We start from the raw sequence: 25,234 nt of genomic DNA on the forward strand, positions 1-25,234 counted from the left end.
CGCAGAACCTCAAACAGCTCCCGTCCATAATATATTTAATTTGCTCTTCATCCCAGTGTGCAAATTCTTCCACAGCTGTGCTAACTCCTCGATTTCCCTCCCATCTTAATTCCCATGTGTAAGATTGTCACAGTCACTCGTGGTGTGATGTACTTACATAAATGACTGAGAAAAGTACCAGGACTGGGATTTGCAGCATACACACTTGTACTGCGATGGAACTTCCAACCTCCAGGCTGAGGAGACAAAGATATCGGATGAACCAAAATCATCTATAAAAAGGAGGGGCACACCCCATCACTCACCCAATTCCCAAGTAACTTGCTTCCATTGGCATGGTCCCTTTGCAAGAATCCTGAGAAATCTCTACATCTGGTTTTCTTACTAATTAACAAAAGCAAGTCAAATACTATGATTAGTGTTTCACCCCCCTCCCCAACCACCAGCCTTGCCAGCTTCTGTTTATTTTTGTTTTGTTTTTAACAATACTGCTAATATCCTTCGATTAGAATTACAGTCATGCCTGCTCAGGCCATATTTGGGGTTGTGGACTTGGCATTTCACTCTGGGGAGAGGGGGGGGGGGGTTCGTATTTGTATTACTTGGAATTTTTTGTTCTATTCAGGTGGAGTATCACTCATTCAAAAAGCTCTGAAATCCGCACTCTTTTCCACATGCTGAAATCATGTTTGAGTCCCCAGTGTTGGCAGTTTGTGCCACGTGCGTGTGTATCCTTCCAACCGATGCCATGTGTTTGTTGCACTCGGTTGAACCCAGTACCTAATTCCTTATCGGGAGGGAAGCCACACTGCACAGACCAGTGATTCAGAGCACTGTCCAAGGGTTTTTGCAGCTTCGTATTCCAAAATACCACAGGTGGCATGGTATTAGTGGTAAGCACCGTTTCTTCACAGCTCCAGGGACCCAGGTTTGATTCCTGGCTTGGGTCCACTGTGTGGAGCTTGCACATTCTTCCCTTATCTGAGAGAGTTTCCTCCGGGTGCTCCAGTTTCCTCCCACAAGTCCCAAATGTCGTGCTTGTTAGGCAAATTGGATATTCCGAATTCTCCCTCGGTCTACCTGAACAGGCGCCGAAGTGTGGCGACTAGGGGCTTTTCACAGTAACTTCATTGCAGTGTTAATGTGAGCCTACTTGTGGTACTAAGATTAGAAATTCCAGAATCCTAGACACTCGTGGCCCCAAGCATTGCGAATAAGGGATACTCAACCTGTATTTACAACAAGTCCCATTCTATACTGCACCCATTCTGCATTGAAAATGTTTTGTTGCATTAAAAACATAATTGTGGTCTGTTAATTGAATATATTCAAGAGGCAGCTAGATTATAGCACCTGGGGCGAATGGGGGAATCAAAGGCTATGGGGAGAAAGCAGGACTAGATTATTGAGTTAGATGATCAGCCATGATCCTGATGTAATGCAGAGCAGACTCGAAGGGCCAAAAGGCCTCCTGCTCCTATCTTCTATGCATCTATATAATGCTTAACTGGACTATACTTTTAATCCTGCCTGAGAGAGGGAAACTGCATTTTGGGTCTTCATTGATCAATTGCTTTTGACCCTGAAGGTATAGAGATTTTTAAGTTATTTGTACTTTACACCAAAGACTACATTCAGCATGGATACTAGTTTCTAGATCAATTGCCAAACTGACTTCTACCCTCACATTAGTGAAGAAAAAGTTTGGTCAACTGTCAGCAGAATGTAAAGTGAGGAGGCGCAGTTCCACACATACAATCTCTCTCTCGCTCATCCTCTCTCTCTTCTCTTCCTCCTCCCCACCCCAAAAAAACCCCAAAACAAATAGGCATTTCACCACCTCCTCAATATACCTGGCACAAGGAAGAGCCAAGAAAAAAAGTCAGGCCAGTTCACAAAAGCTGAACAACAGTGAAGCACGTTGTTCTCTGCCCCTCAATTAGCAGCAACATACCTGAGGCTGATGTTATTCTGCAGTGCAAACTGGATTCCATTTACAATCTCGGGAAGCTCAGGAACCATTGCCAAGACAGTCACACCGAGAAAGTACTGTTTTGGATAGCAAAACACAGAAGAGGGCAGCAGTTAGAATAAAGCAGTCGCCACATTAATTTCTGCCCTTTTCAGGCCAAAAGAAAAAAAAAAAACAGTTGTCAAACACAAAAGTACCAAACCAGCACCACACAAATCTCCCAGATTCTACCCTATTTAACCTACAGGTAGTTATTTTTCCTTAAATTTCAGTTTATTCATAGATCTGCACACATGCCCTCCCTAGCCCCTCCAAGAAAGCTAATCAATCTCAGCCTGTTTCTAATCCAGGCACATCCTTGCTCTATCACCTTTTCGGACCTTGAACTCCCTTCCCAACACAGGAACTACAGCGGAAGGTGGCGACTCACCTCCACCATTGAGGACAATTAGGGATCAGCAATAAATGACGGCCTAGCCAGCAATGCCAACATCCGTTCAGCAAATCAAAAAGGTAGGCGTTTGATAATAACATCTTGGGTGCACACCTGCAGTGCTATATACATTCAAGCAGCCAAGACATCAAATTTGTTTCTGATGTCTATTAAATCACATGAATAAGTTGCCTCAAATGTGGTACAGATCATTATGCCATCTAAAGTTCTAAAGAATCAAGACTGGGAGTGACATCCTGAAAAAAGGTGATGGTGGAAAAAGATTCAACAGCAACTTTCAATAAGTAATACTGATACAGATTGCATGGCGATGTGAAGAGAGGGGAATGGTACTATTAAATAGCTTGGATGGACTAATGACCTCCTTCAGCACTACACAATTCTAGGAGTCAAACTGCAGACCCATACCAAGGAACCACAACTGAGCCAGTTATAGGATTGGCAGACAAAACAATTACTTTTACACAGCAAAGGAACGCTGTAGAGACAGCACCAACCTACACAGCTCACCAAAATCCAGTCATTCATCAATGTGGATATATTTTTAAAAACACACGGTACTATTGACTCACTGAACAGACAGAAATGCAGAGGGACTTACCGATGAGATTACAGAGTTGGACAGCAAGGGGTTAATGTGTTCAGACACCAGCTCAGCACAGGCAGACATGAAAACAGTGGCTACAATGAGCAACACCACAGCTCTCCATCGTGACCAGTGAATGACAACATTGTGGCTGTGTCCTGGAACTGAGAAGGTGCATGTTAATCTGACACCAGCAAACATCTTTTGTACAGGTGGCAAGTGGGACTAATTGGCTAACTTATCATCTGCACAGACACAATGGGCCAAATAGCCTCCTATCCTATATCGTTTTATAAAAGTGATGTATAAAGCCAAACAAATTGCAGAACATATGGTATAGAATCAAGCTGGCTACGAAGTGGAAAACAGACATTTAACAAGCATTCCTCTTAGCACATGAGGTGCCATGGAACATCATTGCAGGGGTCCTTCGGTCTGAAGAAACTGACTGTGCTCTTGGACAGAGCATATACAAGATTGCTCTCGAGACTGTGTTACTGAAGACCAGCAGAATAGTCAGGAAGCAAGTTCTTGGCTTCAGTCCAATGTACAGGGAACTGAAACCACCATTTGAAGCAGGAAGTTTACAGTTCCACCTCTGCATCACCTACAATTTACACATCCTCACCAATCATTTCAAAAGCTGGGTTTTTGGATACAGCAAGTTAAATGCTCCCTTCCTGAGACGCAGGAGGAATCCATTGCCGAGGATGCAGTGTTACTTTGTTGGGGGTTTACAAATAGATTACTTTACTGCCTGCCTCATTTTATCTCAGCTCACTTGGAACATGTTTGGAAAACTTGGCATGACCCTTGAAGGCTGAGAGTGGGACTGGCTAATAGTGTCAGGGTCAACTAAAGATGGCATTTTCTCAAATTTCTCTAGACCCAACCAGATTTGCAATGTCAGGAAATAGTTCCTCAGATTAAAAAGACCAAGAGGCATTGCAGGATATTTGCCTTTATTAGCAAAAGGCATGGAATATAGAACAGGAAGGTGATGTCAAAGCTATGTAAAACACTGGCTAAAGTACTACATGCAGGCTGGCTGGTCACTGCACTATAGGAAAGATGTGACTGCAAAGAGGATTGGAGGATGTGGCCTGGAGAATGGAGGAGGAAGGATTGGAAAGGCCAGGATTGGAATAGAGGCAGCCAAGGGGAGATCGGATAAATGTGGATAGGAAGACCCTATTCACCCTAATTCAGGGTTCCATAAGCAAAGGACACAGATTTAGGATTTGGATAGGAGATTCTAGAGAAAATCTTTTCACCCAGAGGGTGGAAGGATCTGGAACTAACTGCCTGAAAAAAAAAAACGTGATGGGGCAGAAACCTTTACAAACATTTAGCATTTTGATATGTAGCAACAACCTACAAGGCTGAAAGGGGGATTTGATCTGCGTGGGTTTCACCCCCACAACCCAAAGATGTGTAGTTTAGCTACATTGGCCATGCTAAATTGCCCCTTAATTGGAAAAAACTATTTGGGTACTCTAAATTTATTATTTTATTTTTTTTAATGAAAAGGGGGGGGGGGGGAAAGAGAAGAATTGGGCTGAATGGGTACTGGTCAGCTGGTGCATATACAATGTGCTGGAATTATCATAGATTATCATAGAATTTACAGCACAGAAGGTCTCCAATACTGCTAACTGGGATTTCTATGAGAAATTAGCTTTTAATAAAAGTAAAAATTAAATTACAGCAGCCGAGAGTTGTGATGAGCTAATGGGACATTGCAAGCTCACTACTGCAGGGGGCAAAAAACAGATACAAATCTACATGGGCAGTGATTGGGAGAGTTGGAGTTGAGGATGTTGGCAACAGAGCAGGACAGGGATGCTTTCTCCCTGCTGCACACACATTATGAATAACTAAGAGGTGGGGAGACGAAGTGTCACTTACCATGGCGGTCACTAATGTGAATGTCGTAAATATGGTTGTGAGTCTTCAGAGAAAAGATGAGACCAATCACATACGATGCAGGGAGAAGTATTGACACGGTATAGATAAGGGGTCTACAGGAGGGACAGAGATTCAGAGTTATAGAAAAGGTGACCTTGTATGATGCTTCAGTGACACTCTGCATAAAAGCATAGTAAATCTCACTATTCCAATCAAGCAGTCTTCTACATTACAAGAAAATGACCAATTGTTCAGCCACTGTATTTACCATTATTTTTCTCATCTGCTCGCACACAAGTCTGTGCATGTACACTGTGCTCATTCAGCACATGCTTTCCCACCGAGCGCAGAAGGAGTGAAATAATAGCCCAAAATATTGCTAAAAATGTGTACTTACTGGATGTGACTGTGAAACAAAGTGCTCTGCAGCTGTGAGGAAGGAAAGGTGGAATATATATATATATATATATATATTGAATAATTCAGTAGAAACAGCAAGATCTTCAATTTCACTTTAATCCAGCTACAGTCAAGCAGGAGACAGACTCAAATCACCCTGAAAGTAGGACATAGTCCACGCAGCATTTGGACTGTAATAGCAGGCTTCTGGCCTTTACAATCCCATCCCATAGAATCCCTGCAGTGCATCGAGTCTGCACAGATTCTTGAGCACCCTACCTAGGCCCACTCCCCACCGGACATGAACATTGGAGACTGGGCAATTTAGCTTGGCCAATCCACCAACTTGCACATATTTAAACTGTGGGAGGAAACCAGAACACCCAGACAGACGGTCGCCAAAGGCCAGAATTAAACCTGGGTCCCTGGTACCATGAGGCAGTCATTCTGCACAATTGCTGAGGATCACAGTTTGATTTTCTTAGTGTCGTTAATGTGCAGTGAAAATAATGATAAATGCACAGCCCCACAGTACTCCCTCACCCAAAACAAAGCCAGAGGACCAGCTGAAGCCTCACTTCCTCCACCCAAAATAAAAAAGGTATGCAGATAGGTGCCTGAGACAATTAGTATTGATGCCACTGTTATGCATACAATCCTTCAGTCATTAAAGCTTAAAAACAGATGTAATTTCCCCCTCACTAACTCAATTTCTTTGGTATCTAAAAAAGGTGCAGGGGAGTGGGTAGAGATAAACTTCAAAATAAACTTTTATATGCAGTCCTGTCACCCTCATTTCAAAGCTATCAGCTATGGCTCCATGGGTCACATTGTTGCTGCCTTGGGAGTCAGAAAGCTGTGTGTGTTGAAGTCCCATTCCAGACACTAGAGCCTATAACCTATTTCAGTGCACTGTCAGAGGCTCTCAATGGAATTACTAATGGGCATTAGTAAGAGGGTTAGTTATCTCAGTTAGCTGGATTGTGATGCAGGGTGATGCCAACAACGTGGGTTCAATTCCTGTATCAACTGAGGTTATTCATGAAGGCCCTGCCTTCTGAACCTTGCCAGGAGGTGGGTGACCCTCTGGTTAGCTCCAAGGAGAGAGCAGCCAATGGTCTTCTGGGACTGTGGCAGCCCTACAAATGGCCAGTAAATGCAGGCCTTTCCAGCAATGTCCACATTGCATGAAATAATAATGAGACGATAAACCAAGATGCCATGCCATCTGCTCCCTCAGATAGGCATAAAAGATCCCAGTGGGAAAACAGGAAGATTGTCCCTCTGCCCTGGCCAATATTTGTCATTACGACCCATTAGCTGGACATTCACTGCCATGTGGGAAGGAGCAGATATCAAAACAGAGGTATCCAGAAACCATGATCCTCACTTTCTGGTGGCATTAGCATTAATAAGCTGCAATAATTGACAAGCAACAAACTGCTTGTGTTTAGCTGGATACAGATCATTACAGAGGCAACTACACAATCTTGGGCTTGATAGTCAATGCCCAGGATCAGCACTTATTGCATCTTCTACATAGGTGACACCGTGGTCAGGATCAGTAGGGCAGGGTTTCTCACTTGCCACAGGGCTAACCAACCAAAGGTTGGGGATGCTCTAGGATTTTCAGTCACAGTATGAAATGGTCTGTTGAGAATGGATTGAGATGGCAACGCCACCTTTGCACATCCACTCAAGATGCCTGGTTTAGCACAGTGGGCTAAACAGCTGGCGCGTAATGCAGAACAATGCCAGCAGCGCGGGTTCAATTCCCGTACCAGCCTCCCCGAACAGGCGCCGGAATGTGGCGACTAGGGGCTTTTCACAGTAACTTCATCGAAGCCTACTCGTGACAATAGGCGATTATTACCTTCAGCAAATAAATTGGCTGACACAGGCACAGAGCAACAAGAGTGCAGCAAAATGCAGATTCCCCTAGTAGCCAAACCTAGCGGTCAATTATTGTACCTGGCTCAGTCTAGCTCTCTACGTTCAATGTCCAACCATCATAGCAAGGCCTTGCCTGCCAGCAAAAGGCCAATAGATCAAAGACCAGGAGCAGTAGACTCTGGCTAAAATTACACAAACCATCAGACCCAGGATTGTACAGTTTAGTTCTTCATCCACGTAAATCAGCTAACAGCAGATTTCAGATGAAGCTTTTTAAATGAAAGATTAAATCCATACCCCACTGAAGTGACAGTCACTGCACTCAAAGGGACCAGATTCATTCTGTGTAGAGTTGGTGCAACCTTGACATATTAGACTTCCATAGACTTTGGAAAAGAGTGTCGGCGCAAACACCCCTATAAAAAAAAAGAGAAAAACAGCTACTCAAACTGGAGGAAGAGCAGTTTGTCACAGCAAAAAAAAAAAAAAAACCTCAATTGGTCTCTCGTGCCCAGAGTGGCAACATCTCCTATCCCACCAATTTCAGTGAAATATGAAGTGCAGTGGCTTCGGAAACCCGACCGCACACCACAAGCTGGCCCTGACTGTGGCAGGTTTTGAAAAAGGGACTTTCCTGAAGACGGGTACACATTCCAACGGGAAACGACAGTTGACAATGAGACACACACCTCACTAACAGAGACAACAATGGCATGTTTTTTAAAAAAAATTTATGTACAGTGGACATTGGAACCAAATACCAAAATACTGCATAAGTCATGACTACCTATACACCCACATCGAACCTTTATTGCATTGGGGAAACCCTGGCCAATCATGCCCTCTGTTGGATTAGGGGGTCAGTCAGCAACCCCACTTCAATAAAAGGTAAATTCAGAGAAGGTTTTTCCCTGATGTGGTAATATCTTAAAGAGGGAACAATCCTAAAGCTCCAAACCAACACTCTTTTCTCCCACTCCCACAAAAGACTGGATCAATTAAAGTTTAAGACTGAGATAAGAACATAAGAACTAGGAACAGGAGTAGGCCATCTGGCCCCTCTAGCCTGCTCCGCCATTCAATGAGATCATGGCTGATCTTTGTGGACTCAGCTCCACTCTCCGGCCCGTACACCATATCCCCGAATCCCTTTATTCTTTAGAAAGGCATCTATCTTTTTCTTAAAAACGTTTAAAGAAGGAGCCTCAACTGCTTCACTGGGCAAGGAATTCCAGAGATTCACAACCCTTTGGGTGAAGTTCCTCCTAAACTCGGTCCTAAATCTACTTCCCCTTATTTTGAGGCTATGCCCCCTAGTTCTGCTTTCCCCGACCAGTGGAAACAACCTGCCCGCATCTATCCTATCTATTCCCTTCATAATTTTATATGTCTCAATAAGATCCCCCCGCATCCTTCTAAACTCCAATGAGTACAGTCCCAGTCTACTCAACCTCTCGTCATAATCTAATCCCCTCAACTCTGGGATCAACCTAGTGAATCTCTTCTGCACTCCCTCCAGTGCCAGTACGTCCTTTCTCAGGTAAGGAGACCAAAACTGAACACAATACTCCAGATGGGGCCTCACCAACACCTTATACAATTGCAGCATAACCTCCCTAGTCTTGAACTCCATCCCTCTAGCAATGAAAGACAAAACTCGATTAGCCTTCTTAATCACCTGTTGCACCTGCACACCAACTTTTTGCGACTCGTGCACCAGCACACCCAGGTCCCTCTGCACAGCAGCATGTTTTAACATCTTATCGTTTAAATAATAATCCATTCTGCTGTTATTCCTCCCAAAATGGATAGCCTCACACTTGGCAACATTGAATTCCATCTGCCAGACCCTAGCCCATTCACCTAACCTATCCAAATCCTTCTGCAGACTTCCGGTATCCTCTGCACTTTTTGCTTTACCACTCATCTTAGTGTCGTCTGCAAACTTGGACACATTGCCCTTGGTCCCCAACTCCAAATCATCTATGTAAATTGTGAACAGTTGTGGGCCCAACACTGATCCCTGAGGGACACCACTAGTTACAGGTTGCCAACCAGTGAAACACCCATTTATCCCCACTCTCTGCTTTGTTAGTTAACCAATCCTCTACCCATGCTACCCTCAATGCCATGCATCTTTAGTTTATGCAGCAACCTTGTGTGGCACCTTGTCAAAAGCTTTTGATCAGTTCAGCGCATTTGCAATCTTGCCACCTACCTCCCACAGATATGAAGAGCAGCGCTGAACTGACACCAGCTGACCGGCTGTTGAACCTCTGTTCCTGATGTTTGCATCCTCCAATCACCATGGATATACCCTATGGACAAACACAGTTTCTGATCACAAGAATCAAAAAAGAAAAAAAGCGTTAAATGTTTTGGAAATGCTAACGCAGAGGGAGTGCTACACTGTTGGAAGTGCTGTCTTTCAGAGTCGTCGATAAACTTGAGGTTTCACATCCAGCAGAGTGTGACATTTCCTAGATTTTTAAGAGAAAGCTGCTAAAATGACAACTTACTGGGATAAAGAGGACACATCCCAGCAGAGTTCCTGTCAGAGCACTTTTCACCACTTCTTCATAGCACTTATTCCCCTTATGACTGCCTTTGATCAGAGCCGTTATGTAGAAGGTCAACTCAGTGATTGAACCAAACGTGGCATTCACTACCGCACCTACAGCAAAGTTACTCTGAGCTGAAATACTGAAGACAAGAATAGATTTATTAGAGAAAATTTTGAACAGGAAAGGCCACCCAAACCCTTCCAATCAACTCCAGGACAGTGGTACAGTTACTGTATACAAAAAAAGCACAAACTTCATGATACACCATTTGCATTGTTGGCTTAAAGAGCCTGGGGGTGGCATGGGGAGAGAGAGAGAGAGAGAGAGAGATATCCAAAAATACTAGATTCCAGTATTACTGCACAGGTGTTTGAGGTGAAATATTAGCATGGATGAAGGGATTGGCTAACTAAAAGGCAACAGTTGGGATAAGTGAACTATTTATTGGTTGGCAAACTGCAACTAGGCATGCCACAAGAATCAACTATTGACAAGGTTTATTAATAAAGATGAAGGGACTTCCGGTTGTGGCAATGCGGAGCTAAGTCGCACATTCGGCTGCTCCCGCAAAAAACTGACTTTTGGGCTCTTTTCAGGCCCCCCCCCCCCCCCCCGGGTTGCTGCTGCTGTCCGACCTTCATCTACCGCTCCGCGAGATGGTCTAGGAACGGTTGCCACCGCCTGTAGAACCCCTGCGCAGACCCTCTCAAGGCAAACGTTATCCTTTCCAACTTGATAAACCCAGCCATATCATTTATCCAGGCCTCCACGCTGGGTGGCTTCGCCTCCTTCCACATTAGCAAGATCCTTCACCGGGCTACTAGGGATGCAAAGGCCAGAATGCCGGCCTCTTTCGCCTTCTGCACTCCCGGCTCGTCCACTACTCCAAATAGTGCTAGCCCCAGCTTGGCTTGACCCGGACTTTCACCACCATAGATACTGTTCCCGCAACTCCCCTCAAGAACCCCTCCAGTGCCGGGCATGACCAAAACATATGGACATGGTTCGCCGGACTTCCTGAGCACCTCCCACATCTGTCCTCCACCCCAAAGAACCTACTCAGCCTCGCCCCCGTCATATGCACTCTATGAACCACCTTAAATTGTATCAGGCCAAGCCTGGCACACGAGGAAGAGGAATTAACCCTACTTAGGGCATCAGCCCATAGCCCCTCAATCTCCTCCCCCAACTCCTCCTCCCATTTACCCTTCAGCTCCTCTACCAAAGCCTCCCACTCTTCTTGCATCTCCTGGTATATCGCCGACACCTTGCCCTCTCCGACCCACACGCCCAAAATCACCCTATCTTGAATCCCGTGCCGGGAGTAGCAGAAATTCTCACCTGCTGCCTCGCAAACGCCCTCACTTGCATGTACCTGAAAGCGTTTCCCGGGGGTCTTCAGGGACTTTGAGGAATTGTATCGGTCCGAGCCCCCACTGGAGGAGGGAGGGATGGGCCGCTTTCTGGACCAATTTCCGAAGGTGGAGGAGGGACTGATGGCGGGATTGGGGGCCCTGATTGGGCTGGAGGAGCTGACCAAAGGGACATGGGGCATGCAGGCGGGGAAGGCACCGGGACCTGACGGTTTCCCGGTCGAGTTCTATGAAAAATATATGGACCTGGTGGGCCCGTTGCTAGTTAGGACCTTCAATGAGGCAAGGAAGAGGGGGGGGGGGGGCCTTGCCCCCGACAATGATCTCCTTGATCCTGAAGCGGGACAAGGATCCCCTGCAGTGTGGGTCTTACAGGCTGATTTCGCTGCTAAATGTGAATGCCAAGGTGGTGGCGAAGGTTTCAGCCAAGAGGATTGAGGATTGTGCGCCGCAGGTCATTCACGAAGACCAGACAGGGTCAGTGAAGGGGAGGCAGTTGAACGCGAATGTGCGGAGGCTTCCGAACGTTATCATGATGCTGGCGAGGGAGGGGGAGGCGGAGATAGTGGTGGCGATGGATGCTGAGAAAGCCTTTGATAGGGTAGAGTGGGGGTACCTGTGGGAGGTGCTGAAGAGGTTCAGGTTTGGGGAGGGGTTTGTCAGGTGGGTTAGGCTGTTGTACGAGGTCCCGATGGCAAGTGTGGCCACAAACTGGAGGAGGTCGGAGTACTTTCGGTTGCACCGAGAGACGAGGCAGGGGTGTCCCCTGTCCCCCCTGCTCTTCGCACTGGCTATTGAACCCCTGGCTATGGCACTGAGGGAGTAGAGGAACTGGAGGGGGTTGGTGCGGGGTGGGGAGGAGCATAGTGTGTCGCTCTATGCGGACGACTTGCTGCTATATGTGGCGGACCCAGTGGGGGAATGCCGGAGGTAATGAGGATCCTCAGGGAATTTCGGGATTTCCCGGGGTACAAGCTCAATATGGGGAAGAGCGAGCTGTTCGTGGTTCACCCAGGGGACCAGGAGAGGGGGATTGGCGAGCTCCCACTAAAAAGGGTGGAGAGGAGCTTCAGGTATTTGGGGGTCCAGGTGGCCAGGGGCTGGGGGGCCCTGATAAGGCTTAATTTCACAAGGCTGGTGGAGTAAATGGAGGAGGAGTTCAAGAGGTGGGACGCGTTGCCACTGTCCTTGGCGGGTAGGGTGCAGTCAGTCAAAATGACGGTGCTCCCAAGGTTTTTGTTCTTGTTCCAGTGCCTCCCAGTGTTTATCCCGAAGGCCTTTTTTAGGCAGGTCAACAGGAGTATAATGGGGTTTGTGTGGGCGCGAAGAGTGATGGAGGGTAAGGGTGTTCCTGGAGCGGAGTAGAGATTGGGGGGGGGGGGGGGGGGGGGCTGGCGCTGCCCAACCTCTGTGGGTACTACTGGGACGATGGTGCGCAAGTGGGTGATGGAGGGGGAGGGGGCTGCATGGAAGAGGCTGGAGACAGCGTCTTGTGGGGGTATGAGTCTGGGGGGCACTGGCAACGGCGCCGCTGCCGTTCCCTCCAAGGAGGTACACCACGAGCCCGGCGGTGGCGGCTGCCCTCAATCTGGGGGCAGTGGAGGCGGCACGGGGGGGGAAAGAGAGGAGTTGGGGCCTCGGTGTGGACTCCAATACGGGGTAACCCCCGGTTCGTCCCAGGAAGAATGGGTGGAGGGTTTTCGGGGTGGCACAGGGCAGGGATACGAAGGTTGGGGACCTGTTTGTGGACGGGAAGTTGGCGAGCCTGGGTGAGCTGGAGAAGTATGGGCTCCGGGGAACACCTTCAGGTACTTACAGGTAAGGGCATTTGCCAAGCGGCAGGTGGTGGAATTGCCATGGCTGCTGCCACGCACAGTACAGGACAGGGTGCTCTCAGGGGGTGGGTGGGAAAGATCTCGGAAACTTACCAGGTGATGCAGGAGGAGGTGGCCTCGGTGGTGAAGAAAAGTGGGAGGAGGAGTTGGGAGAGGAGATCGAGGAAGGGACGTGGGCAGATGCCCGAGGGAGGGTGAACTCTTGCTCATCGTGCGCGAGGCTCAGCCTCATACAGTTTAAGGTGCTGCACAGGGCACACAAGACCGGGACAAGGATGAGCCCGTTCTTTGGGGGCGAGGACAGGTGTGTTAGGTGTTTGGAGAGTCCAGCGAATCACACCCACATGTTCTGGGCATGCCCAGCGCTGGAGGAATTTGAGGGGTGTAGCGAGGACGGTGTCAAGGGTGGTAGGTTCCAGGGTCAAGCAGGGCTGGGGGCTCGCAAAATGTGGGGTGGCAGAGGAGCCGGGAGTGCAGGAGGCGAAAGAGGCCAGTATTCTGGCCTTTGCATCCCTGGTAGCCTGGCGGAGGATTCTTCAGTGGAAGGATGCGACGCCCCCAAGCGTGAAATCCTGGATCAACAATATGGCGGGGTTTATTAAGTTAGAGAGGGTGAAATTCGCCTCGAGGGAGTCGGTACAAGGGTTCTTTAGGCAGTGGCAACCGTTCTTAGACTTCCTGGCAGAACGGTAGACATTGGTCAATGGTAGCAGCAGCTCGGTCGGGGGGTGGGGGGGGGGGGGGGGGTTCACTTTATTTTTGTTTTTGTTATTTACACTTTGGGGGGGGGGGGGGGTATACATTTGTTGTGCTAAGTCAGGGTGTTAATGTTAATTTATTATTTATTTATAGGGGGCAGGGGGGTATAGAGGGTTGCTTTTTTGGACTGTTTTGTACTTAACCCGGTTGGGTTCCTTTTTCATTTTGTTATTGATATATTATGAAAACCTTAATAAAAATTATTTTTTTTAAAAAAAATAAAGATGAAGGGACATGGCTGCAATACAGATAAGAGTTCACAACGGGATTATAGAGGAGTGTGTGGGCAAAACAAAAAAGCAGATAGAGTATAATGTGAGAAAATGCAAGGTGGCCCACCTTAAGTAGGAAGAATGGATAAGCAGAATATTATTCAATTGAAGAGAGACTACAGAATGCCGCAGTAGAGGTATTGGGTGTCCGTGTACATCAATCACAAAGATAACAAGCAGGTACAACAAGCAATTAGGAAGGTCAGTGAAATTTTGGCCTTTACTACAAGGGGAATGGAGTACCAAAGTCTTGCTACAACTGGACAGATTGGCAAGATCACACCTGGGGTATTGTGTTCAGTTTTGGTCACCTTAAATTGAGGGGGGGGGGTTTAGAATTATAGGAGAAGCAGTAGTTCAGAGAAGGTTCACTTGACCAATTCCTGGGATGAAGTGGTTGTCTTGGGAGGAAAGATGCAGGCTATACTCGACATAGGTGATCTCATTGGAAGATCAGAGATTCTAAGAGGGCTTGACAGGGTAGATGCGGAGAGGATGTTTTCCTTTGGAGAATCTAGAACTAGGGGGCAGTGTAAAAATAAGAGGCGGCATGTTTAAGACAGAGGAGCAGCAATAATTTCTTCTAAGGGTTGTTAATCTTTATAACTCTCGGGGAAGGGGGGCCTGGGTTACTGAATATATATTCAGATGGAGTTACAGATTTTTGATTGACAAGGGAGTCAAGGGGGGCAGGCAAGTGGAGTTATGGACAAATCAGATTAGCCGCTACCTCACTGGAATGGTAGAGCAGGCTCGATGCGAGCATTTGAGCCTAACCAGCCTACGGATTTTAAAATTTTTTTTTTTTTTTTTTTTAAAAAAGCCAGTAATCCTGGATCTTACAAAACACTTCATTACTCAAAAAAACTGCAATAATTTCCCAAAAAGAAAGCCTGCCACTCCATTATGGAACTGCTGGCGAGGAGACAAGTTGAATCTGGTCTCAACACAAATCGCCAGCAAGATCCCCCCCCCCCAAAAAAGGGGACAAGGTGCAGGCCGAGTTCAGGATCCCAAAAGGAAATGGATCCAGCTCTCATCCAGACAGACACCTGTTGCGAACTGTTCTTGTCTCCAGTTTACAAGGATACAGAAAGCACGGAGGTTCCGACCAGGAAAGGCTGAACTGTCTGGTGTTCTTTCCTCCTTCCCTCTCCCGCAGAAGAAGTGGAATAAGACTGGAGTACATCAAGAGGTCACATGGATATAAAAGATGAAGGCACTGCATTGCATTGGACAGAACACTAAGAAATTCACAGCATTATTCAGATAGGCAAGAGAAAAAAGGTTGCGGAAAGACTTTATAAGAGATTCAGAATCATGAGGGAGTCTGGGCAGCATAAACAGGGAGTCACTGTAGGAACGATGTGCAGGGTTATGGCAAGGCAGCAGGGAAGTAGCATTATAGAGCCAGTGGAGGCTTGGGCCGAATGGCCTCTTTCTGCACTAGCGACTGTGACACCCATTGCATTAAAGTTCAACTGTATACTTTTTTTTTTAAAATATAAAGTGTTACAGGGATCTATGGATTTTTGTTTGATAAATACAGCAACAGGAGGGAGAAGGAAAAAAAGTTTGGAGCCCCTGAAACAGGTCAGCACACAAAAAGAATTCTATCCGCAGATGCTGCTTAAAACACAAACTCATCAGTTTTGCAAACAGATGAGAATTTTAAACGCAAAAAGGAAACCATTTAGGCCACATGACGGAACAGAAACAAACCAAGGGCAAGTTATCTTTGAACCAACTCGGAAGCATGCACCACCTCCCCCCACTCCCCCAATAAAACCAAACTGCAGGCAATGTCCCGGAGTCAAAAGAAAACCTGTTATATCCTCCAGGATATTTCGAAAACCACTTTTGTACATTTATTCTTCGGGAAGGAGAGAAAATTAAAAAAAAAAAGAAGAGGGGGTTGTTTGGATTGGAAAGAATACACACTGGAGGGAAAAAAATTGACATGTTGGTGGAGAACATTCTCCAGAGGAAACAAGGCTGACTGGCAGCACCAGGAGGAAGGAGCCATATCTGTTTATCTGAAGAACGAGGCGGTCATGAACAAATGCCTAACAGTGCTTTCAACGAGTGCAGTACTCCACTCATTGGAACTCCTACCTCCCTCCTACATGGTTCCAAACGAAGCGTATGAAAATTCTTTTTTTTTTTTTTTTTATAAATAATTTTTATTAAGGTTTTCATAAAATATAAATAACAAAATGAATAAGGAACCCAACAGGGTTAAGTACAAAACAGTCCAAAAAAGCAACCCTCCATACCCCCCTGTACATAAATAATAAATTAACATTAACACCCCGACTTAGCACAACAAATATAAACAAATCCTCCGCAGGTCTACCAGGGACGCAAAGGCCAGAATTCCGGCCTCTTTCGCCTCCTGCACTCCCGGCTCCTCTGCCACCCCAAATATTGTAAGGCCCCAGCCCGGCTTGACCCTGGAACCTACCACCCTCGACACCGTCCTCGCTACACCCCTTCAAAATTCCTCCAGCGCTGGGCATGCCCAGAACATATGGGTGTGATTTGCTGGACACCAAGCACCTAACACACCCGTCCTCGCCCTCAAAGAACCGGCTCATCCTTGTCCCGGTTATGTGTACCCTGTGCAGCACCTTAAACTGTATGAGGCTGAGCATCGCACACTATGAGGAAGAGTTCACCCTCCCTCGGGCATCTGCCCACGTCCCTTCCTCGATCTCCTCTCCCAAATCCTCCTCCCACTTACCTTTCACCTCCACCACCGAGGCCTCCTCCTCCTCCTCCTCCATCATCACCTGGTAAGTTTCCGAGATCTTCCCCACTCTTCCCCCTTCTCCTCTTTCCCTCCCTCCCCCCCGCCGCCTCCACTGTCCCCAGATTTTGAGGGCAGCCGCCACCACCGGGCTCGTGGTATACCTCCTGGAGGGAATGGCAGCGACGCCGTTGCCAGCGCCCCCAGACTCGTACCCACACAAGACGCCGTCTCCAGCCTCTTCCGTGCAGACCCCTCCCCCTCCATCACCCACTTGCGCACCATCGACGCATTGGCAGCCCAGTAGTACCCACAAGAGGTTGGGCAGCGTCAGCACCCCCATATCTCTACTCCGCTCCAGGAACACCCTTCTCACCCTCCCTCGCGCCTACACAAACCCCATTATACTCTTGTTGACCCGCCTAAAAAAGGCCTTCGGGATAAACATGGGGAGGCACTGGAACAGGAACAAAAACCTTGGGAGCACCGTCATTTTGACTGACTGTACCCTACCCGCCAAGGACAGCGGCAACGCGTCCCACCTCTTGAACTCCTCCTCCATTTGCTCCACCAGCCTTGTGAAATTAAGCCTATGCAGGGCCCCCCAGCTCCCGGCCACCTGGACCCCCCAAATACCTGAAGCTCCTCTCCACCCTTTTAGTGGGAGCTCGCCAAGCCTGGTCCCCTGGGTGAACCACAAACAGCTCGCTCTTCCCCATATTGAGCTTGTACCCAGAGAAATCCCCGAAATCCCTGAGAATCCTCATTATCTCCGGCATTCCCCCCACCGGGTCCGCCACATATAGCAGCAAGTCATCCGCATAGAGCGACACCCTATGCTCCTCCCCACCCCGCACCAACCCCCTCCCGTTCCTCGACTCCCTCAATGCCATAGCCAGGGGTTCAATCGCCAGAGCCAATAGCAGGGGGGACACCCCTGCCTCGTCCCTCGATGCAACCAAAAGTACTCAGACCTCCTGTTCGTGGCCACACTTGCCATCGGGACCTCGTACAACAGCCTAACCCACCTGACAAACCCAAAGCTCTTCAGCACCTCCCACAGGTACCCCCACTCTACCCTATCAAAGGCTTTCTCAGCGTCCATCGCCACCACTATCTCCGCCTCCCCCTTCCTTGCTGGCATGATAACGTTCAGAAGCCTCCACACATTCGCGTTCAACTGACTCCCCTTCACGAACCCAGTATGGTCTTCGTGAATGACCTGCGGCACACAATCCTCAATCCTCGTGGCCAAGACCTTCGCCAGCACCTTGGCATCTACGTTTAGCAACGAAATCGGCCTGTAAGACCCACACTGCAGGGGATCCTGGTCCCGCTTCAGGAACAAGGAGATCAGTGCCCGGGACATCGTCGGGGGCAAAGCCCTCCCCCCTCCCTTGCCTCATTGAAGGTCCTAACTAGCAACGGGCCCAACAGGTCCATATATTTTTTTTATAGAATTCGACCGGGAAACCGTCCGGCCCCAGTGCCTTCCCTGCCTGCATGCTCCCGGTGGTAATACCAGGTATTGCAGTACGAGGTGGATGCCCATTGGCCAGACCTAGGAGTCTACCATTGGCCAACGTACGTAGCTCCGCCCTGAGAGGTGGGGTACAAGAACCCTTGCCGTCCCAGCAGCCCTCACTTTCTGTATTGGAGCTGCTGGGTACAGTTCTAGCTGATTAAAGCCGATTAGTATGACTCTCCTCGTCTCACGAGTAATTGATTGTGCATCAATTTAATCAGCTATTACTTCTGAAAGGATGGACCTCCGCATCAAGCCGGAGTGCCTTCAGCTCAGTCCCCATGCAGACAACTCAGCTGGTATTTTTAAGCACTGGCTGGCGTGTTTTGAGAGCTTCATCGACACAGCCGCCGACACCCCCACGGAAAGGCAGAAATGCACCTTCTACGCTCCAGAGTCAGCCCTGCAATCTACACTCTGATCGAGGAGGCGGAGAATTATGCTGCAGCTATCACGCTGCTGGAAGGACATTACATCCGTCCCCTGAACCAGGTCTACGCCAGTCACCTGTTGGCAACTAGAAGGCAGAGCCCTGACGAAACACTAGAGGACCTCTATCGGGCCCTACTAGGACTGGGCCAGAACTGCGGCTGCCCGCCAGTCACGGGGAATCAGCACATGGAACTTTTAATTCGGGACACTTTCGTGGCAGGTATGTCTTCTCCCGACATCCGCGGAAGGCTCCTTGAAATGGACACGCTGGGCCTCACTGAGGCACGGGCCCTGGCAGGGTCCATGGACGTTGCATACAAGAACGCACTGGCTTTTGCTCCCGGGCGCATGGCACCCCCCTGGTCTGCGTAGCACCCCGTTGCGTCAGGCCCCCAGACTTTCCTGCTAACCCCGCAGGCATGCGCCGCTAGACGGCCCATTTTCACCGCCGGCCAACGCTGCTTCTTCTGTGGCCAGGCGAATCATCCGCGCACGCTGCCCGGCCCGCACCGTCACCTGCAGAGGGTGCAGCAAGAAAGGCCACTATGTCACGGTCTGCTAGGCCCGCGCCGTGGCAGCAGTTGCCAGCAACTATCACCAGCCTTTGTTCCAGGTCCCGGCCGTCCAAGGCCCACCGTCGCCCTCCTACCCACAGGCAACGTGCGACCCACGGGTGCGGCCATTTTGCCCCCCGGCCACCACGCTGGGTGGATGGGCGCTGCCATTTTGTCCCTCGTCGACGCCATGTGCGACCGGTGGCTGACGCCATCTTGGATGGGCCTCAAGCCCCCAGCGCTGCCAACTCCACGCTGCCTGACCGGAACTCCCCCCTTGCTGCAGTTGGCCTCCATGACCCTGGACCAGAGCCAGCCCCGGACACGAGCGAAAGCCACCACAACGATCGCTATCAACGGCCACGTGACATTGTGCCTGATAGACTCCGGGAGCACGGAAAGCTTAGTCCACCCAGACACGGTAAGGCGCTGTTCCCTTGTCACCCATCCCGTAAACCAACGGATCTCCCTGGCCTCCGGGTCACTCACAGTGGAGATAAAGGGGTTCTGCCTAGTGAGCCTCACTGTCCAAGGCAGGGAATTCCGCAATTTCCGCCTGTACGTTCTGCCACACCTCTGCGCAGCCACTCTCCTTGGGCTGGATTTCCAGTGCCATCTGAAAAGCCTAACCTTTAAATTCAGCGGCCCTATTCCCCCCCCTTACTGTCTGCGGCCGCGCGACCCTGAAGGTCGAACCGCCTTCCCTGTTTGCAAACCTCACCCCAGATTGCAAACCCGTCGCCACCAGGAGCAGACGGTACAGTGCCCAAGACCGGACCTTCATCAGGTCCGAGGTCGAAAGGCATCATCGAAGCAAGCAACAGCCCCTGGAGGGCACAAGTAGTGGTGGTAAAGACCGGGGAGAAACATAGGATGGTCATCGACTATAGCCAGATCATCAACCGGTTTACACAGCTGGACGCGTACCCTCTCCCCCGTATAGCCGATCTGGTAAACAGGATTGCACAATACAAGGTCTTCTCCACGGTGGATCTCAAGTCTGCCTACCACCAGCTGCCCCTCCGTCTTGGGGACCACCAGTACACTGCCTTCGAAGGAGATGGGCGGCTCTATCACTTTTTAAGGGTTCCCTTCGGTGTCACGAACAGGGTCTCGGTCTTACAGCGCGAGATGGACCGAATGGTTGACTGGTACAGTTTACGCGCAACGTTCCCGTATCTTGATAACATCACCAGCTGCGGCCATGACCAGCAGGACGACACCAATCTCCGAAAATTTCTCCAGACTGCGCACCTCCTTAATCTGACCTACAATAAGGAGAAATGAGTGTTTAGCACCGACCGTCTAGCCATCCTAGGCTACAAAGTGTGAAATGGAGTCATAGGCCCCGACCCTGAACGCTTGCGCCCACTCATGGAGTTCCCCCTCCCTCACTGCCCCAAGGCCCTAAAGCGCTGCCTCGGCTTCATTAGCTATTATGCACAATGGGTCCCTAATTACGCAGACAAGGCTCGACCCCTGATCCAGTTCGCAACCTTCCCCCTGTCGACGGAGGCCCGCCAGGCCTTCTGCCGCATCAAAGCGGACATCGTAAAAGCCACGATGCACGCCATCGACGAGTCCCTCCCCTTCCAGGTCGATAGCGACGCGTCCGACGTAGCTCTGGCGGCCACCCTCAACCAAGCGGGCAGGCCCGTGGCTTTCTCCCGCACTCTCCATGCTTCCGAAATTCGCCACTCCTCGGTCAAAAAGGAGGCCCAGGCCATAGTAGAAGCTGTGCGGCACTGGAGGCATTACCTGGCCGGCAGGAGATTCACTCTCCTCACGGACCAACGGTCGGTGGCGTTCCTGTTCGACAATGCACAGCGGGGCAAGATTAAGAACGACAAGATCTTGCGGTGGAGGATATAACTCTCCACCTTCAATTACGAGATCTTGTACCGTCCGGGGAAGCTAAACGAGCCTCCTGATGCCCTGTCCCGTGGCACTTGTGCCACAGCACAAGTGGACCGCCTCCGATCCCTCCACGAGGACCTCTGCCACCCGTGGGGTCACTAGTTTCTTTCATTTCGTTAAGACCCGCAACCTGCCCTACTCCATCGAAGAGGTCAGGTCAGTCACCAGGGACTGCCAAATCTGCGCGGAGTGCAAACCGCACTTCTACCGGCCAGAGAGCGCATCTGATAAAGGCTTCCCGTCCTTTTGAACGCCTCAGCATGGATTTCAAAGGCCCCATGGATTTCAAAGGCCCCCTCCCCTCCACCGACCGCAACACGTACTTCCTGAACGTGATGGACGAGTACTCCCGGTTCCCATTCGCCATCCCCTGCCCAGACATGACCACAACCACCGTCATCAAGGCCCTCCAGGGTATCTTTACACTGTTCGATTTCCCCACGTACATAGAGTGATAGGGGGTCCTCCTTCATGAGCGACGAACTGCATCAATTCCTGCTCAGCAAAGGCATCACCTCCAGCAGGACGACCAGTTACAACCCCCGGGGAAACGGGCAGGTAGAGATGGAGAACGGAACGGTCTGGAAGACCGTCCTGCTGGCCCTTCGGTCCAGGAATCTCCCAGTCTCCCGCTGGCAAGAAGTCATCCCAGTGGCCCTTCACTCCATTCGGTCGCTGCTCTGTATTACCACAAACCAGACACCTCACGAACGTCTCCTCGTCTTCCCCAGGATGTCCTCCTCCGGGACCTCACTCCCAAACTGGCTAGCGACACCCGGACCCGTCCTGATGCGGAAACATGCGAGGGCGCACAAGACGGACCCGTTGGTCGAGAGGGTCCACCTGCTGCATGCCAACCCCCAGTACGCCTACGTAGCGTTCCCTGACGGCCGCCAAGACACTGTCTCCCTTCAGGACCTGGCACCCGCCGGACCTCCACGCGCACCCCACCATTGCTCCCACCCTCCCCGCAGCACCTGACTGGAGGGTCAGTACTGCCGCCGCCCCTACTCAGCGCCGAACAGGCACCGACGCCCCCTTCAGGCACCCCTCTCCCTGCCCACTTTTCGTCCCAACAGCGCAGCCGAGGGGTGACAAAGCTGCCAGGGAGGAAGACACCACGTTCCCGTTCCCGGAGCCACAACCACCGGAGCCTACACCAGGATCACCGCCGAAGCCCAGACACCCCAGAAGGACAACCAGGCCACCCGATCGTCTGATTGCTGCACCATAAAACAATAAAAACTTTCTCGGTTACCCTCGACATCATGGTACCTGCAATACCTGGTCCAACATGCAAAAGGCGACAGTGACACTGGCCATCACCCTGCTGGGTTCTTTTTTAAACAGGGGGCGAATGTGGTAATACCAGGTATTGCAGTACCGGAGAGGTTGATGCCCATTGGCCAGACCTAGGAGTCTACCATTGGTCAACGTACGTAGCTCCGCCCCGAGAGGCAGGATATAAGAACCCATGCCGTCCCAGCAGCCCTCACTTTCTGTATTGGAGCTGCTGGGTACAGTTCTAGCTGATTAAAGCCGATAAGTATGCCTCCTTGTCTCACGAGTAATCGATTGTGCATCACTCCCTATCCCTTTGGTCAGCTCCTCCATCCCAATCGGGGTCCCCAATCCCACCACCAGTCCCTCCGCCACGTTCGGAAACCTCAATTGGTATAGAAAGCGGCCCATTCCTCCCTCTTCCAGTGGGGGCTCGGACCGATACAATTCCTCATAAGTCCCTGAAGACCCCATTGATGCCAACCCCACTCCGCACCACACTCCCTCCTCCCCTGGCCTTAACTCCCCCGATCTCCCTAGCTGCGTCCTGCTTCCGAAACAGATGCGCCAGCATCCGGCTTGCCTTTTCCCCATACTCGTAAATAGCCCCCTGGGCCTTCTTCCACTGCGCCTCCGCCTTCCTGGTGGTCACCAGGTCGAATTCGGCCTGGAGCCTTCACCTCTTCCTCAACAGTCCTTCCTTGGGCACCTCCGCAAACCTCCAGTCTACCCTCACCATCTCCCCCACCAGCCTCTCCCTCCTCTCCTGGTGGGCCCTACTGGAGATCAGCTCTCCCCCAACCACCACCTTCAGCGCCTCCCATACCATCCCCACTCGGACCTCCCCGTTATCATTGGCCTCCAGGTACCTCTCTATGCTTCCTCGGACCCGCTCACTCACCTCCTCGTCCGCCAACAGCCCCACCTTAAAGCGCCACAACGGGCGCTGGTCCCTCCCCTCCCCAGCTCTAAATCCACCCAATGCGGGGAGTGATCCGAAATGGCTATCGCCGAGTACTCTGTATCCTCTACTCTCGCGATCATCGTCCTGCTCAAAATAAAAAAGTCGATCCGGGAATAAGCCTTACGGACATGAGAAGAATGAAAATTCCCCGGCCTTGCAAATCTCCAAGGGTCCACCCCTCCCATCTGGTCCATAAACCCCATCAGCACTTTAGCCGCCGCCGGCTTCCTATCCGTCCTAGACCTGGAACGATCCAGTGCCGGATCCAACACCGTGTTAAAGTCTCCCCCCATTATTAGGCCCACCACTTACAAGTCTGGGATCCGACCCAACATGCACCGCATAAAACCCGCATCGTCCCAGTTCGGGGCATACACATTGACCAGTACCACCCTCTCCCTGCAGCTTACCACTTACCATTACGTACCTACCGCCATTGCCTGTCACAATGCTAGACGCCTCGAATGACACCTTCTTTCCCACCAAAATCGCCCCCCTCTATTTTTGGCATCCAGCCCCGAATGGAACACCTGACCTACCCACCCTTTCCTCAATCTTACCTGGTCTGCCACCATCAGGTCTGTCTCCTGGAGCATCACCACATCCGCCTTCAGGTGCGCGAACATGCGGGCCCGCTTGACCTGCCCATTCAGTCCCCTTACATTCCAGGTTATCAGCCGGATCAGGGGGCTACCCGCCACCCTCTCCCCCGCCGACTAGCCATAACCGCTCCTCAGCCAGCCACGCTCCCGCACCCCACGGCGGCAGACCCCCGTCTCGAACCCCCCCCATTCGCTCCAGCTCCCCCTGGACCATAGCAGCAACAACTCTATTCCCTCCCACCCACCCACTCCGGCTAGGACCCATCCTAGCTGCTTTACTCCCCCATTGCACTTCCACAAGTCAGCTGACTCCTGCTGACCCTGACCACTCCCGCCTCTCCTACGACTCCTCCCATTGCGTGACACACTCTTCCATTCCCCATCCGCAGGCTCTCTCTCTCCTCCCCTCTCTTTCTCTCTCTCTCTTTCCCCTCCCCCCCCCCCCTTCTCTCTCTCTCTCTCTCTCTTTCTCCCCCCCCCCCCCCCCAACGTGCGGGAAACAACCCTCGCTTCCCCGCCCCATCCCTCCAGTCTTCAGCACGGGAAAAAGCCACGCTTTGCACCTACCCGGCCCCGCCACCTCTGACGCAGCTCCTTTCACGGGCCCAGTCCCCTCACTCCAGACTCGGGCCTCCCCCTCCCCCGCGAGGCCCCATCTCCCTGCCGGCCATCCTCCCCTGTTCCATTTGCTTACCCCCCCTCACCAACCCAACCAAAGCAGTGCCCAACCCGCCCTAACCACCCTCACTGAACCAGAAAGAAAAAAACCCAGAGCAAAGGACCCCCCCCCTCAAAAAGTAGCATATCAACCGCAATCCCCAAACGCCCATCCCGACCCTCAATCTGTGTCCAACATCTCGGCCTGAACAAAGGCCCACGCCTCCTGCGGAGACTCAATAACGGTGCCGGTCCTTGTAGGTGACCCACAGTCGCACCGGCTGCAACATGCCAAACTTCACCCCATTCCTGTGCAGTACCACCTTCGCTCAATTGTACCCGGCCCTCCTCTTCACCACCTCCACACTCCAGTCCTGGTATATTCGAACCTCCGCATTCTCCCACCTGATGCTACTCTCCTTCTTGGCCCACCTGAGCGCACACTCCCGATCAGCGAACCGATGAAACCGCACCAGCACAGCACGTGGAGGCTCGTTAGCCTTGGGCCTCCTCGCCAGCACTCTATGGGCCCCTTCCA

General features: G+C 50.7%; 1 protein-coding gene across 3 annotated transcripts in view; it reads right to left on the reverse strand.

Annotated features, from left to right (window-relative positions):
- The window catches only part of cax1 (cation/H+ exchanger protein 1), a 94,075-nt gene that overhangs the window by 11,836 nt on the left and 57,005 nt on the right, over positions 1 to 25,234 (reverse strand). For all 3 annotated transcript variants that reach the window (XM_072471151.1, XM_072471150.1, XM_072471149.1), the window contains 8 exons: positions 9,732 to 9,915; positions 9,431 to 9,530; positions 7,510 to 7,628; positions 5,318 to 5,349; positions 4,921 to 5,033; positions 3,028 to 3,176; positions 1,955 to 2,049; positions 158 to 236 (listed from right to left, as the gene is read on the reverse strand). In XM_072471151.1, coding sequence (XP_072327252.1) covers positions 158 to 236; positions 1,955 to 2,049; positions 3,028 to 3,176; positions 4,921 to 5,033; positions 5,318 to 5,349; positions 7,510 to 7,628; positions 9,431 to 9,530; positions 9,732 to 9,915 — 871 coding nt within the window. The remainder of the gene's footprint in view (positions 1 to 157; positions 237 to 1,954; positions 2,050 to 3,027; positions 3,177 to 4,920; positions 5,034 to 5,317; positions 5,350 to 7,509; positions 7,629 to 9,430; positions 9,531 to 9,731; positions 9,916 to 25,234) is intronic.

Source organism: Scyliorhinus torazame, chromosome 13 (genome assembly GCF_047496885.1).
Source record: "Scyliorhinus torazame isolate Kashiwa2021f chromosome 13, sScyTor2.1, whole genome shotgun sequence".
Taxonomy (NCBI): Eukaryota; Metazoa; Chordata; class Chondrichthyes; order Carcharhiniformes; family Scyliorhinidae; genus Scyliorhinus; species Scyliorhinus torazame.